Source organism: Canis aureus, chromosome 18 (genome assembly GCF_053574225.1).
Source record: "Canis aureus isolate CA01 chromosome 18, VMU_Caureus_v.1.0, whole genome shotgun sequence".
Classification (NCBI taxonomy): domain Eukaryota; kingdom Metazoa; phylum Chordata; class Mammalia; order Carnivora; family Canidae; genus Canis; species Canis aureus.
In genome coordinates, this window is record NC_135628.1 from 28,682,774 (window position 1) to 28,696,975 (window position 14,202).

General features: G+C 35.5%; 2 protein-coding genes across 2 annotated transcripts in view; one reads left to right on the top strand and one right to left on the bottom strand.

The window, feature by feature from the left end:
• HDAC9 (histone deacetylase 9) overlaps nt 1-14,202 on the bottom strand; it is a 1,013,161-nt gene that overhangs the window by 956,457 nt on the left and 42,502 nt on the right. The window lies entirely within an intron of this gene.
• PRPS1L1 (phosphoribosyl pyrophosphate synthetase 1 like 1) lies at nt 12,750-13,789 on the top strand. The gene is given in 5 exon segments (XM_077855882.1): nt 12,750-13,059; nt 13,062-13,252; nt 13,254-13,531; nt 13,569-13,755; nt 13,757-13,789. Coding segments are annotated over 5 exon segments (999 nt in total).

The following is a 14,202-nucleotide window of genomic DNA, read 5'->3' on the forward strand; positions in this document are numbered from 1 at the left end:
CATCATAAACCTACCATGCAAACAGAGTTAAAATAAGAAAACAATCTGTGCTGTGTACTCTTTGAATTAATCATAAATTCAAGAAATAATCTGAGAGCTAATACAATAATCAAGAAAATATTAAATTTCATTGAGTTACCTTGCCAATTTTGGTTCTAGTTTCATAACATAATTATCCCAATTTTATTTACCTATACTAATGACAGATGCAGACTTCAAATACAAATACTATGCCCACAATCCACATTTAAGGTAGAAAGATTAGAAATATATCACTGGTGAAATCTAACAATTGAACCCAAGGTCTATTTGTTTATTTCAGATACACTGGGTTTTTAAAAAATATATAATTCAATTAATTGCTAAAAATCACTTCTATTCATTTTTTTTTGCAACCTGTGATTTTTTTTTCCTTCAATGTGTAATAAACCATAATTAACTCCAAGTAGCTCTGGAACATAGTGCTGTTTTTTTTAACAACTGTTTAAAGAACTTCTTTAATTAGAAAAAATTTACAATCAAGATATGCTCTCTTTTTGTGTGTGTGAAGGGAGGGTGCTTGTTTTCAAATGGCTTTAGTTTACCTGTGACACAAATATATGGTCAGAGATAATGTATCACCTCCATTGAAATGCTCTTACTGTTCTTAAAAAAGCAAGTGTGATACTGGGATGTATAAATAGTAGTTAAGCATTAGGAATGTGAGGTGACATAGCCAGTGTAATACTTACACTGGTCAGACCCGGAGGAGTACCAATTACTTAGATTTTGAAATTTAAGAGAGAGCTGTAGACAGCAGTAAAAATTATCAAAGGCTATAAATATAGAAACCCTAATGAAGGCCTTGACAAAATGAGATTATTCAGCAAAGGAATCTTTTAATAATAGTTCTCAAGTATATGAAGAGGATGATATCAGCTGCTCTTCATCTTTATTGAGGAATGAATAAGCAAGAGTGAGATTAAACTTTAGGAGAGTAGACTTAAGAGAAGTATAATAGAATTTCCCAAATGACTTGTATTTTTAGAAAGAGCAAATCATCAACAGGGTCTGTGGAATTTCCTTCCCTGAAGATGTTTATAAATAAGGCATATTTTCCTTGTTCAAAATGTTTCAGCAATGTCTTGCAGAGAGAAGTAGTCTACTATCATAGAATCTCAAGAAAGGTCATGTTTCCCAATCACCATTTATTGCTATAAAATATACTAAAAACGGAGACTTAATATGTAGTTATAAGAATTAAATGTTGAAATAGTCAAGAGATTTTATGATCTATAGTTAAAATACGTTTAATCCCTATTAGACAAACTAAGGAAAATGAGAAACCTTTTTCTTTTAGTTAACTAGTAATTTTCTACATGGCCATATGACTAAAGTTTTTTTCCAGGGACCTTAATCTATCGTTATATATGGAGGGAGCCTGCTACCATAAAAATGCAATAAGATGACAGTGCCTTCCGGGCCCTCACCTGACGTAGGAGTTCATGGGTAAAAACTCACTCTAGTTCAAGGAGTCAGGTGGAATCATGAACTATTTAAAGAGGCATACCTTCAGCATGTGACCCTCTCATCACAGCTTACTATATAATCCCATGGGAGAAAGAGAAACAGTCAATACTTTGCAACCTCTACTCCACTGTTTTTGCCCCTCCAGGAAAAAGATAAATAGCAAGTGAAGAAGAATCTGGAACATGTCTCTATGTAGACCAGTTCTGCTATCCCTTTTCAAAGTTTTCAACATCTATCTATAGCCTATATACATAAACAGCTAACATTGATAAAGTATGTGTGATATACATATAGTATATAAGGCACTATTATTAATGGCTTCTATTTGTTCTATTCACTTAATCCTTAGAGTCTTGAGAAGTTGGTACTATTTTTGTTATCCATTTTCTGGAAGAGGAAACTTTTGCAAAGATATGTTAAATAATTTGTCCAAAGTCACCCAGATATGAAGCTATTGAGGTAGGATTCATACCCAGATAGTCTGGCACCAAAGCTCCTGTGCAAATTTGTCATAACATCAAACTGCTTCTCTGCAGTTGGATTAAATATAATGGAAATTAGAAATCAACCATTTCCATTCTACTCCTCATACTTGGAAACATCAATAATAACTATTTTTCTAGGCTCCAAACACAGAGCAGGACCCTCCAAAGTTAATGAAAATAAAATATTGCTTTAAAAATATATAATTTTCAAGAAATAAAATAATAGCTTATTGTCATAAATTCATTTATCCACTGGCAAAATCTCTTTTCTTATGTCTATGAAAGGAAGAAAACAGATTGACACTAATAAGCTGTTTCTTGTTTTTCATTGTAGTTTATTTGAAACGAGAGCTCATGAATTGAATTGATAAGAAGTAAATTAACATATAAGGATATGAAGCAGAATGTATTTACACAAAAAGTGACTGTTGGTGAAGTAAACTGCTAAAGTCAACAATTGCAAGTAACATTTGAAAAGACAAATTACTAGAAGTTAGTATATAGAATATATATTCTTTATATGTCTTCAGTCTCTCTTATCACCAAATTTGAGTTTATCATAAATGTAATTATAATCTTGATTTTAAAGGTCCTAGAACATGGGAAAACCATGTCAGAACTATAAAAATTACTACAATGTCACGATCTTACACTAGCTAATTCATAAAAATTATCCCTGTCTCAAAGCATCCAACAGCTCTTTTTGATAATTTCTCAGACTACAGGTTTCTGTTACTTATACAAGATCCTGCAGATTTATCCACTCCAGCCTCTTCATCAGCTACCATGATACTGCCTCTGCTACCACTAATCTTCCTGAGACATTTTCTCCCAAGGGACAGGTGTCCTCTGCCAGTGGTGGTTGCTGCTTGCTGCCTCCACAATTTTGCCCTCAGGGAGAGAATCTGAGCACAGGCTTATCCTAAATTCCTGATCCAAGAGCTAAGACTAACTGTCATTATCCTAGGTTTCAGTTTTATAGACTTCATGGGTCAAGAGGGTTAGAAGTTAAGGCCCAGGGCCTGCCCAAGGGGAGGAGTCTCATAGGAGACCTTCTACTTATTAAATTGGGACCCAAAAGCTTTCTATCTTCAGAATAATAGTGAACCAAAAGTAAACCTGCCCCACAGTCCATAGTAGGGAAGGATGACTTGTGAGCAGAGCAGATAGCAGACAATAGTGTTGGAAAGATGGGTGAAAGTGTTGGGAGGAGGGGAATCCCTGAGAAGTTGCTATATTCCCTGGATAGGCCAGGGGAACTTAAATGCTGTACATGGTTTCAGGTGGTCGCAGACAAGTAGCAGTTCCATGCAGAAATCAGAAACAAATTCTTTCTGGAAAAAGAAACTTTCATTTTAGACTTCAAGGAATTTCCTCATATAAAATTTCATATGTCATGAGGGTACATAGTCAAATATAAATAAGCAAAAAAGAAAAAAGGCAACATGAGTGAGAAAAATAGACAGCACATACAGATTCCAAAAACTTCATATGTTGGAGTTACAGATATATCTTATGACACAGCTATTATACTAGGTTTAAAAAATTAGTCTGATATAAGAATAAGTATGAAGATAGCTTCAGAGAACAAAACTCTAAAAGCAGCCCCTATAGAATTGAAAACAAAACTACACAAATGTTTTCAGATGAGAAATACAATAACCAAATTAAAAATGAAATAGACATACAAACTTATTAAAGAGGCCAAAATCTAGAACACTGGCAATACCAAATGCTGGTGAGGACGTGAAGCAATAGGAACTTTTATTCCTTGGGGGGTAAAAGTTGCTGGTGGGAATGCAAAATGGTACAGACCCTTTGGAAGAAGGTTTGTAGTTTCTTATAAAACTCAAACCACTTTTACCATATGACCCAGAAATCACACTTCCTGGTATTTATCCAAAGGAATTGAAACTTTATGCCTACATGAAAATCTCCACATGGATGTTTATAGCAGGCTTATTCATAATTGTCAAAGCATGGAAGGAACCAAAATGTCCTTCAGTAGATGAATGGATAAATAAACTTGGTCTATCTAAACAATGGAATGATAATTAACACTAAAAAGAAATGAGCTATCAGGCCATGGTAAGATATGAAGAAAACTTAAATGCTTATTAATAAGTGAAAAAAGTCAATCTGAAAAGGTTACATTCTGTATGGTTCCAACAATACACATTCTGGAAAAGGCAAAACTGTGGAGACACTAAAAGGATCAGTGGTTGCTTGTTGTGAGGGAGGAGAAGAGAGACAAATAGGCAAAACACTGAAGATTTGGGGGTAGTGAAAATATCCTTTATGACATTATCATGGTGGATACATGTCATTATACATTTGGCTAAAGCCATGAAAGGTACAACAAGAGTGAACCCTAAGGTAAACCATTGAGTTAGGGTGATGACAATGTGTAGGTTCAACCTTCATTTTTAAAAAGTGCCATTCTAGTGAGTGGTGTTGATAATCAGGGAGGCTATGCCCACAAATCTTCATAATCTACCTTCTTCTCAAATTTTTTTGACTTAAAACTGCTCTAAAACAATTTTTTTAAAAATAACTTCAATCTATTATTTTTATACCATAATAGACCCAGGTAAAAAAAGAATAAGTAAACTGGAAAATAGGTCAGAAGAAGGGATTCAGAATCCAGCATAGAAAAAAAAAAAAAAAAAAAACTATGAAAGAAAAGTTCATGGGAAGTTGAACGAGAGGCATATCTTAAGTTTCATTAGAATTTCAGTAGTAAGAGAGAGAATTGGACAGAGTTAATATTTAAAAAAAGTAAGAGGGCGCCTGTGTGGCTCAGTTGGTAAGCCTCTGCCTTCCATCCAGGACCTGGAATGGAGCCACATTGGGCTCCCTGCTCAGCAGAGAGCCTGCTTCTGCTTCTCCCTCTGCCCCTCCCCCCCAACTCGTGTTCTCGCTCTGCGTGTGCGCGTGCTCTCTCTCTCCAATAAATACATAAATAATCTAAAAAAGAAAAAAGAAAAGTAAGGAGATTTTTTCCTACCATCCAGGAAAAACACCAATCCATAGATTCAAGAAACCAAATGGATCTCAAACATGTAATTACTTTTAAAAAATTCCAACCTAGACTCATAACAGTGAATCTGCATCAGAAAGAAAGAAAGAGGGAAGGAAAATCTTAAAAAGCAGCTAAAGGGAAAAAAATGTAGTAACTTCAAAAGAGTAACTTCAAAGCAGGCTGAGTTCTAAACAGCAATAGAATCCAGCGAAAGGGAAAATGATGGCCTCAACGCACTGAAAGAAAATAACTGATGACCTGGAGCTATACACCTAGCAAAAATGTCTTTCAAGAATAAGAGTGAAATGAAGATATCACAGAAAGAAAAATGAGAGTTTTTCATTAGCAGTATCCCGAAAATTTGTAAGGATGCACTTTAGGCAGAAGGCAAGTGATCCCAAATGGAAATTTAAGATGCAAGAATTAGAGAGAAGCAAAGAGAGTAATACATAGGTAGATATGCTTAAATGAACATTGATTATATAAACAACCATAGCAATGTGACTGTGGAAGCAAAAAAGAAGGAAGAAAAATGATAATACCTGGTCACTCTGTGTTAGGAAGGGATAAATCAAGTTAAAAGACATGAAGTTAAATGGAATTTATAAGCAACACAACTAATACATAAACAAGCAGTAAAGCTAAAGCCAAAAGATAGGAAAATAAACCAAATACTATTCAAAAGATAGCTAATATAATCATATTACACCAGACAAAATAGAATTTAAGGCGAAAGACATTACTAGAAAAAAAGAGTTTTGCTTTAAAAACTAAAAAGCTACAGGAATTTACATTTGGAGATAGCCAATAAACTCAAAATACAGAGAAATAAAAGGTTTGTAAAGAGAGACAGATGTATACGAACAATCACTGTTGGAATTTTAACATATTTCTCTTAGTATTTGATGAACTAGACAAAAAAATAAGTAAAGATACAGAGTACATAGATAACATTGCAAACAAACCACATCTAATGTGTGTTTATCTAACTACTCCAGAGTACATATGAGCACACATGGAATATTTATGAAAAGTCATCACTTAGGATAACAAAAATCTTTCAGTAAATTTTGAAAGACTTAAATCACACCTAGAGCATGTGTTCTGACTACAGTACAATTAAGCTAGAAACCATAAACAAGATATCAAAATTTCCTATATATTAATTAATCAAAAAATTAAATAGCCCTTGAACAAAGAAAAAATTGCCATTAAAATTGGAAAATAATTTTCCCTGAGTACCCACAGGAATTACTATAAAAAATTACACACAGAGACGCCTGCGTAGTTTAGTTGGTTAAGTGTCAGACTCTTGATTCTGGAAGCTCAGGTCGTGATCTCAGGATGGTGAGATCGGGCCCCTTGGGCTCCACACTCTGAAGCAGTCGGCTTGTCCCTCTCCCTCCCATGCCTGCTTGCTCTCACACTCTCTCTCTCAAACAAATAAATAAACTAAATCTTTAAAAAAATTACTCTCAAACCTTCAGTCAAAAAACTACTTAGAAAAAATATATAGCTTTAAATATTAACAATAAGCTAAGCATTCATCTCACAAAGTTTAAAGAAAGTACACCAAAATAAACACAAAGAAGAGATAAAAGGAAATAATAAAAATAATCTTAAAGTCAATCAAGTTTAAGACAAGAAGCCAGTGAGGAGTGTATGAACAATTTCAAACATAAAATCAATAGACTTCTGATGAAATTGACCAAAAAGAAAGAGAATAGTTACGAAAACTCAATACTAGAAATGACAAAGGAAACCATGTTAAAGATGCTGCAGATACTAAAAATACAATAGGAGAATATTATGGAAAGCATCAAATCATCAAATTTTAAAATTATGATGAAATAGGAAATTTTGTTAAAAAAAAAAACAATATAACTGGGCAGCCCTGGTGGCCCAGCAGTTTGGCGCTGCCTTCAGCCAGGGGTATAATCCTGGAGACCCAGGATCGAGTCCCACGTTGGGCTCCCGGCACGGAGCCTGCTTCTCCCTCTGCTTTGTCTCTGCCTCTCTCTCTGTCTCTCGTGAATAAATAAATAAGATCTTAAAAAAAATGGGTGTATCCCATTAATGTAAGGTCGGTTTAACATTAGAAGAGAAATCACTGTAATTTACCATATTAAGAAGTTGAAGACAAGAAAATCATATTATAATTTCCAAAGATGTGGGGAAAAGCATTTAGCATTAAGCCTCTTTCTTAATTGAAGAAAAAAAAAACTTTCAGCAAACTAATAATAGAAAAGACTTTCTTAATCTAGCATCTGATAAAATGCAACACACAATCGTTCCTAATGGAAAAATATTAAAAATCTTTCCTTTTGAGATTAGGAACAAGGGAAGAATGACCACTGTCACCACTTCTAGTCAGTTTGACTTCAGAGGATTTTAGCCACCACCAAAAGCCCAGATGATGGAAAAGTACAGGGAACAGAAGGAAGAACCGTAATTGCTGTTTATTTCTAGGTGATATAATGGCTTATAGAGAAACCACTAAAAATCACAAATAAGTCTTAATAATGGGCACAATATTTAAATTATCAGGTATATTCCTATATAATGGTTAGACAAAACAATGTTCAATAAATACCATACAGATCATATAAAAATTAAGTATCTGGAAATATCTTAGAAAACATACAGAAAAATACTTCTAAGGGAAGACTTCTACAGAAAGATTATGAAAATTTATTTTCATTTTAAAGAGTAATTAAGTGGAAATAAATAGTTTGTTCATGGATTGGAAACCTTAATATGACAAAGTCAATTTCCCCCTAAACTGATTCATAGATTTAATGCAATTCCAATAAAAATTTTAAAAAAATTTTAGTGAAATTTGAAAGCTGATTCTAAAATTTGAGTGTAAGTATGAAGGGATAAGAAGAGCCAGTATATCCTTGAGGAAGAACAATAGGTAGGCCTTAAGGTTTTACTCATTCTAAGACATATTTGATGAAGAAACTCTTTTGTGTTTGCTTATTTTTTCTTAAATAAACTAATACACAAAGACTTCCTCCCAAGGGGCAACATCAAATCAACCTAGCAACTATTTACCCTATACAATGCTAAGTATCCCTATGAACAGCCAAATGGTCTTCAGAGTATGACAAAAGATTTTTCTCAGTGGCAAATACTTTAAGAAACTCAAGGAAGGGAAATTAGATCATAAACAGGAAAGCCTCTTAATTTTTATTCAATTTTTACTGGGCTAGTAGGTAGAAATTGCTTTTTAGATGTGCAAATGCCTAATGGATTTTTTAAATCCCCAAAATAATAGGAGTTCATAACCTACATGTACTTGTCAAAATATTAGGTTGAAGTGTGTATGTTTATAGTTTTTAAAGAATTATGTGATATTTCAAAACAAAATTCATACACAGAAAAGAAGGCGATGAAGAGAAAAAAAATCTAGAAGCAAAATTAAAATGCCACATCAGAATAGCTAGAGAAATGAATCAAAGAATAATAAACCAACCATGCCTTTTATTTTCTCAAATGGCAAAATAAATGTTGATGATATAAACCAGTGGTTCTCAAAAGTGTGGTCACCAGAAGGGCAGCATTAGCATTGCCTAGTATTTTAGTAAAACACAAAGTCTAAGTCTCCACCTTAGACCTACTAACCGAGAACTGTAGGGACAGGGCTCAGGAATGTATATTCTAACAGTCCCTCCTAGATACCCTGATGCCTTTCAAGTTTGAGAACCACTGAACCATTCCAAACCACACCTCACTCAACTTTGATCTTAAAGTTTATTATGGGGATTAAATAAATGGTCACAATTGAAAAGAAAAAATAAAATGTCTTAAATGTCAAAAGTAGGTTTGAATAGCATAAATGGACCTTGTGTTTTCTCAAAATATAATTAACATGAGTTATCTTTTCACTAATTTCATGAAACTAATATTCCACACGAGAAGACAAAGATCCATCATCAAAAACTGCTTCAAAAGACTTAAATATTTCACACAAATATTAGGAAGATATTCCTTATTTGCAATTTACTAATTATGGAACCTCTCCATATACTGCTTCATCTATCATTGCAATTATATATTATTCAGCAGATGTACCATCATTTTTATTCCAAGATTATTATCTCAGACTAGGATTTTCAAGTTCTCCCGAAGTTTTTTTTAAAATTGAAAGCGTTTCAAAAATACCCCCATGCATCTACAATAATATACTCAGAGTTAAAGTGGCATTTCTGAATCACAAAATTTTCTCCTTTTCTCCTATTTATTTCACTGAGCTTTGTTTACCTAATCACTATCTTCACATCTATTGTGTAAAATGACAGATTTCCAACTAAAAGCTCAGTAAACGCACACAGTACTCAACTTTAATTGTAAAAAGTTACAAAATTTAAAGCATTTCTACCAATGTAAAACTCTGTGGGAAATTTTCTCAAAGTATTGTGGATGATTATTATGAACAAAATAAATGAGGTAAGGTAATGTTACAATAATGATCTGGAACTGTGAGTCAAACAAGTAAGATTAAAGGCACAAAGAAACTCTTCCTAATAAACAAGCAGATAACTGCTGGAAAGAAAAATATGTTCCTTGTTTGAAATTAACTGCCAAACATTCTCAACCTACACAAAGCTGTCATAAAGGACATCTAAATCTGTCCTTGTTTGTAACATGTGTTGTGACAAGATTTGACAGTTTATCAAAGAACTATAATTGCCACCTAAACATCTAGCATTTTGTCAACTGCAAGTATGTTTAGTGAAAGCATTTATTTTGCTTAAAATACAACAACTGTTTTTCTCCACTTTCTAAAAGAATTGACTGGATTTCTTTTCTCCTTAGCTGATCAAGCTGCATCAGGGCTCTCTCTTTGAATTATTTATGTTGGAATTGTGAAGGGTAAAAGAATAATCAGTAAAGCAAGAAACTATTTCCAAGGTAATATATATATATGTATTCTGGGTATTGACTCAAAGACCTTCAAAATATAGCAATGCTCACAGATCTGTAGAGATGACATTTAAAGATGCTTGCCTTGGGAAAGAGAAAGATAGGTATTTTCTCTATACCACAATTTATTTATCCAGAGTAATTTATTCAGATATGATGTCTTAAATACAGAGAATGTGTTCTTCAATAAGCATCATTCCTACTTGTAACTTTTGTTAGAAACAGCCAATGATAAAATAGATGTCTTTCTCAACCTACAGAGACCAAAGTAAACAGGAGCTAAATCCCCTTGCAATAGATTCACGTAACAGAAATGTCAGAGTAATAAAGATATTTCCATGACACTGCCAATTGCTCACTTCAGGAAATAATTTTTTAAAGAGTTTTCCAGTCTCAGGTTTGGGACTTTGTTCCTTGTAGTTGTTTGATAATAAAAAAAGTAACATTTTTATATGAAAATTTCTGCTGGACTTTTAAATTTTTCCTTCATTCTCATAAACCTCAAAGAAAAATGAAATAGTGAAAAAAAAAACCCTATTTGGAAATTCAAGAATCCCACATTTTAGTGCACACTCTGCCCTCTAATTAGCTGTTAGATCCCAGTCAAGTTGCTTCATTTCTCTGGGCCTCAGATCTATGTCTGTGAATCAGGATGTTGGACTGGAAGGTCTCGAAGGCCATTTCCATCTTTAACATTTTATGATTTTAGACAAATCCCTGAAACTATAAGGTGTTGCAACAGCCAGAACTTGGAGCAAAAATAGCAGCAAGACAAAAATTTCTCCTACTTAACACCTCAAGGAAAATGCAACCAACTATGTGTTTTTAATGTTTACATTAGCATTCAGTCCTATTTAGGTAATAATAAGTCTATTTAAAAATCTGTTTGCTGTTGCTTTAAAAAGTGAAAAATGTGTGACACATTGAGAACACTAAGAGAAAAATCATTTTAATTGAAGCTGCAAGTACTTTTTAGTGCTGCTAAATTAAGCCACAGAATTTTCTTTAGAAATCACTGTATGTAGTCAGGCCAGGGAGGAGAATTACATAGTATAGATGGGTCTGCTGATTTTATGATAGGAAGGAACATGAATGGAGGGCTGTGGACAGAAATGAGCTGGCATGCACTGTCAACCATGAAGAGTCTGAATTGAGGACTGGGAGATGTTGATGTTGGGGAGATGTGACTGGATCAGCAGCAGGACATTTTGATTGGTCTTTTTGACATGGCTGTTTATATGGCTTTATAATAATAGCACATTTGATATAAAAACACTTTTTTTCTAGCAAAGTAGTGTGTTTCATGGACATTGCCAAATCTTACCCATTTCTGTTGCCTACTCTAATTCCTGAGCTTATCCCATCTGTGAACCCAACCCAGTGGGGGAGCTCAAAAGTGGGGTGAGAAAATATATTCAGCAAATTATTTACTAATTTCAAAATATGAAAAAATGGTTGATTTTAGGCTAAACCAAAATGTTTCCAAACCAAATGTCAGACACACAATGAGCAGGATAAAAATGTATGATCTATATCTGATGCCTCCATTATTTTTATGACACAGTTTGTTCTTGAAATTCCTCATCTGTGCTGCATTCCACTTCTTTCCCCATTACTCTAACTCTCAATTCACTTTAGAAGCTATGTACTTAAAATTTACTAACACTTAATCATTTTATATATTTTATTAGTGTTTTTTTCATTGTATAAGTAATGCAAGTGCAAATACTATATTAATAGATGGCAATAAAATGTGATAGCCCTTCATCCCAAACTTCCACCAAATTACTCCCCTCTCCAAAGATAATCACAACAAAAGAACCCCCATAATGACTTGATGTTTTGACTATTACTTTTAAATATGTAAATTTCATATTATGCATATCTTTTTGACTGAATTTTTTAGAAATACCTTGGGGATATTTCCATATGACTACACATAAGTCAATTTCTTTAATGGCTGCTTATGTGCATATAATACATTATATGATAATTTACCTGTTAATGGACATTCATTATTTTCCAGATTTTGCTATTCTTGGTAATTCTAGAGAGATTACTATTTGTCATTCACCATCTTATATTCTGTAAATGATACAACACTTGACACTCGGATTACCTCAGGAAATATTGATCGAATGAATTAATACAGCAATAAATACCACCATCAATACATTTTCGGGATGCCTGCAATTATTTCCATTGAATAGATCCCTAGAAGCAGATACATCCAGTCAAAGGTTATACACAAGAAAATTTCCCTTGCAAAACTTACACTTACCCATTTTATTACAATAGAGGAGTTATCTATCTCATAAATTTGGCGCGTCTGATGTGTGAAAATAATTAGCATTTTCCTGGTTACTAGCAATTTTTGTATGTTTATTACCCACCGACCCCCCATGAACTATTTATACTATTTCCAAACTTTATTTTTAAGATTTTATTTATTTATTCATAGAGATACAGAGAGAGAGAGAGAGAGACAGAGATACAGGCAGAGGCAGAAGCAGGCTCCATGCAGGGAGCCCGATGCGGGACTCGATCCCGGGTCTCCAGGGTCATGCCATGGGCTGAAGGCAGGTGCTAAACTGCTGAGCCACCAGGGCTGCCCAAGACTTGATTTTGGGCACTTTGTCAGAGTGTGAAGTGAATGTGAAACAGGAGCTTTTCCTACCGTGGAGCAGCTCGTGGCCAGAACCAGCACAACCCAAAGGCCTTGGCTGGTCCCGGGTCTGACTCGGGCTGTGGTCCCGGCCGCAGCGGTGGCCGCTGGACGACGAGTGCCCGACCTACTGACCATAATGCCAGACATCAAAATCTTCAGTGGCAGCTCCCACCAGGACTTATCCCAGGAAATTGCCCACCACCTGGGGCTGGAGCTCTGCAGGCTGGTGACCAAGAAATTCAGTGACCAGGAGACCTGCGTGGAAATGGGCAAGAGCGAGCGAGGAGAGGACAACTACACGGTGCAGAGCGGCTGCGGCCACACCAGCGACGGCCTAATGGAGCTGTTGATCATGATCAACACCTGCAAGATCGCTTCTGCCCACTGGGTTACTGCAGTCATCCCGTGCTTCCCTTATGCCCGGCAGGGTAAGAAAGATAAGAGCCGGGCCCCATACCTGCCAAGCTTGTTGCAGATATGCTGTCTGTAGCAGGTGCAGATCATATCATCCCCACGGGTTTACATGCTTCTCAAATTTAGGGCTTTACATGCTTGGACTTACACACTTCTCAAATTCAGGGCTTTTTTGACATCCCAGTAGACCATGTGCGTGCAGAGCCAGCTGTCCTCAAGTGCATAAAGGGAGAGTATCTCTGAGTGGAGGAACTGCACTGTCGTCTCACCAGACAGATGCCCCTGGGGAGCCAAGAGAGTGACCTCCTTCACTGACAGGTTGAACGTGGACTTCGCCTTGATTCACAAGGAACAGAAGAAGGCCAATAACATGGACTTTAGGGTGCTAGTGGGAGCCTTGAGGGACCGTGTGGCTATCCTCATGGATGACATGGCTGACACCTGTGGCACCATCTGTCATGCAGCTGACAAACTTCTCTCAGCTGGAGCCACCAGAGTTTACTCATGGAAACTTGACTCAATGGTCAACGTTGACTCACAGAATCTTGACTCACGGAATCTCTTCTGGCCCGGCCATTCCTCGCATCAACAGTGCATGCTTTGAAGCAGTAGTAGTCATGAATATCACACCTCAGGAGGAGAAGATGAAGCACTGCTCCAAAATACAGGTGATCGACATCTCCATGATCCTCGCCGAAGCCATCAGAAGAACTCACAATGGGGAGTCTTGTTTCCTACCTATTCAGCCATGTCCCTTTATAATAGAACGACCTCGGGTCATTCTATTTTAAAATGAAATAAGATAAAATAAAAAAAAAGAATGAAAACATACCCTGCCACTTGTTTTTTTTCTTGGAATTTGAGGAAAAGTTCAGTAGAAGACCCGCTTGCTCACTTTGTGGCTTTCTGCATCCCACATCTGATATATTTGAGTTTATCTTATATTGAAGAAAGATTGAGGATAATTGCTGGGATTTTCTCTCTAGGTTGTCTCATTCTGGCTTCTTGAGTATTTTGTGAACCTTGCAGCTCTCACTGCAGTTCAGCTACTGATTTCAGACTTTGAGGGTGTTGTGTGGAGGTGTCTGAAAGTGATTAGGGAAGTTTAAGCTACATATGAATGCCTCAGGATAACTAGCAACTGCAGCCAATCTGATCCACCATCCTCTCACCAC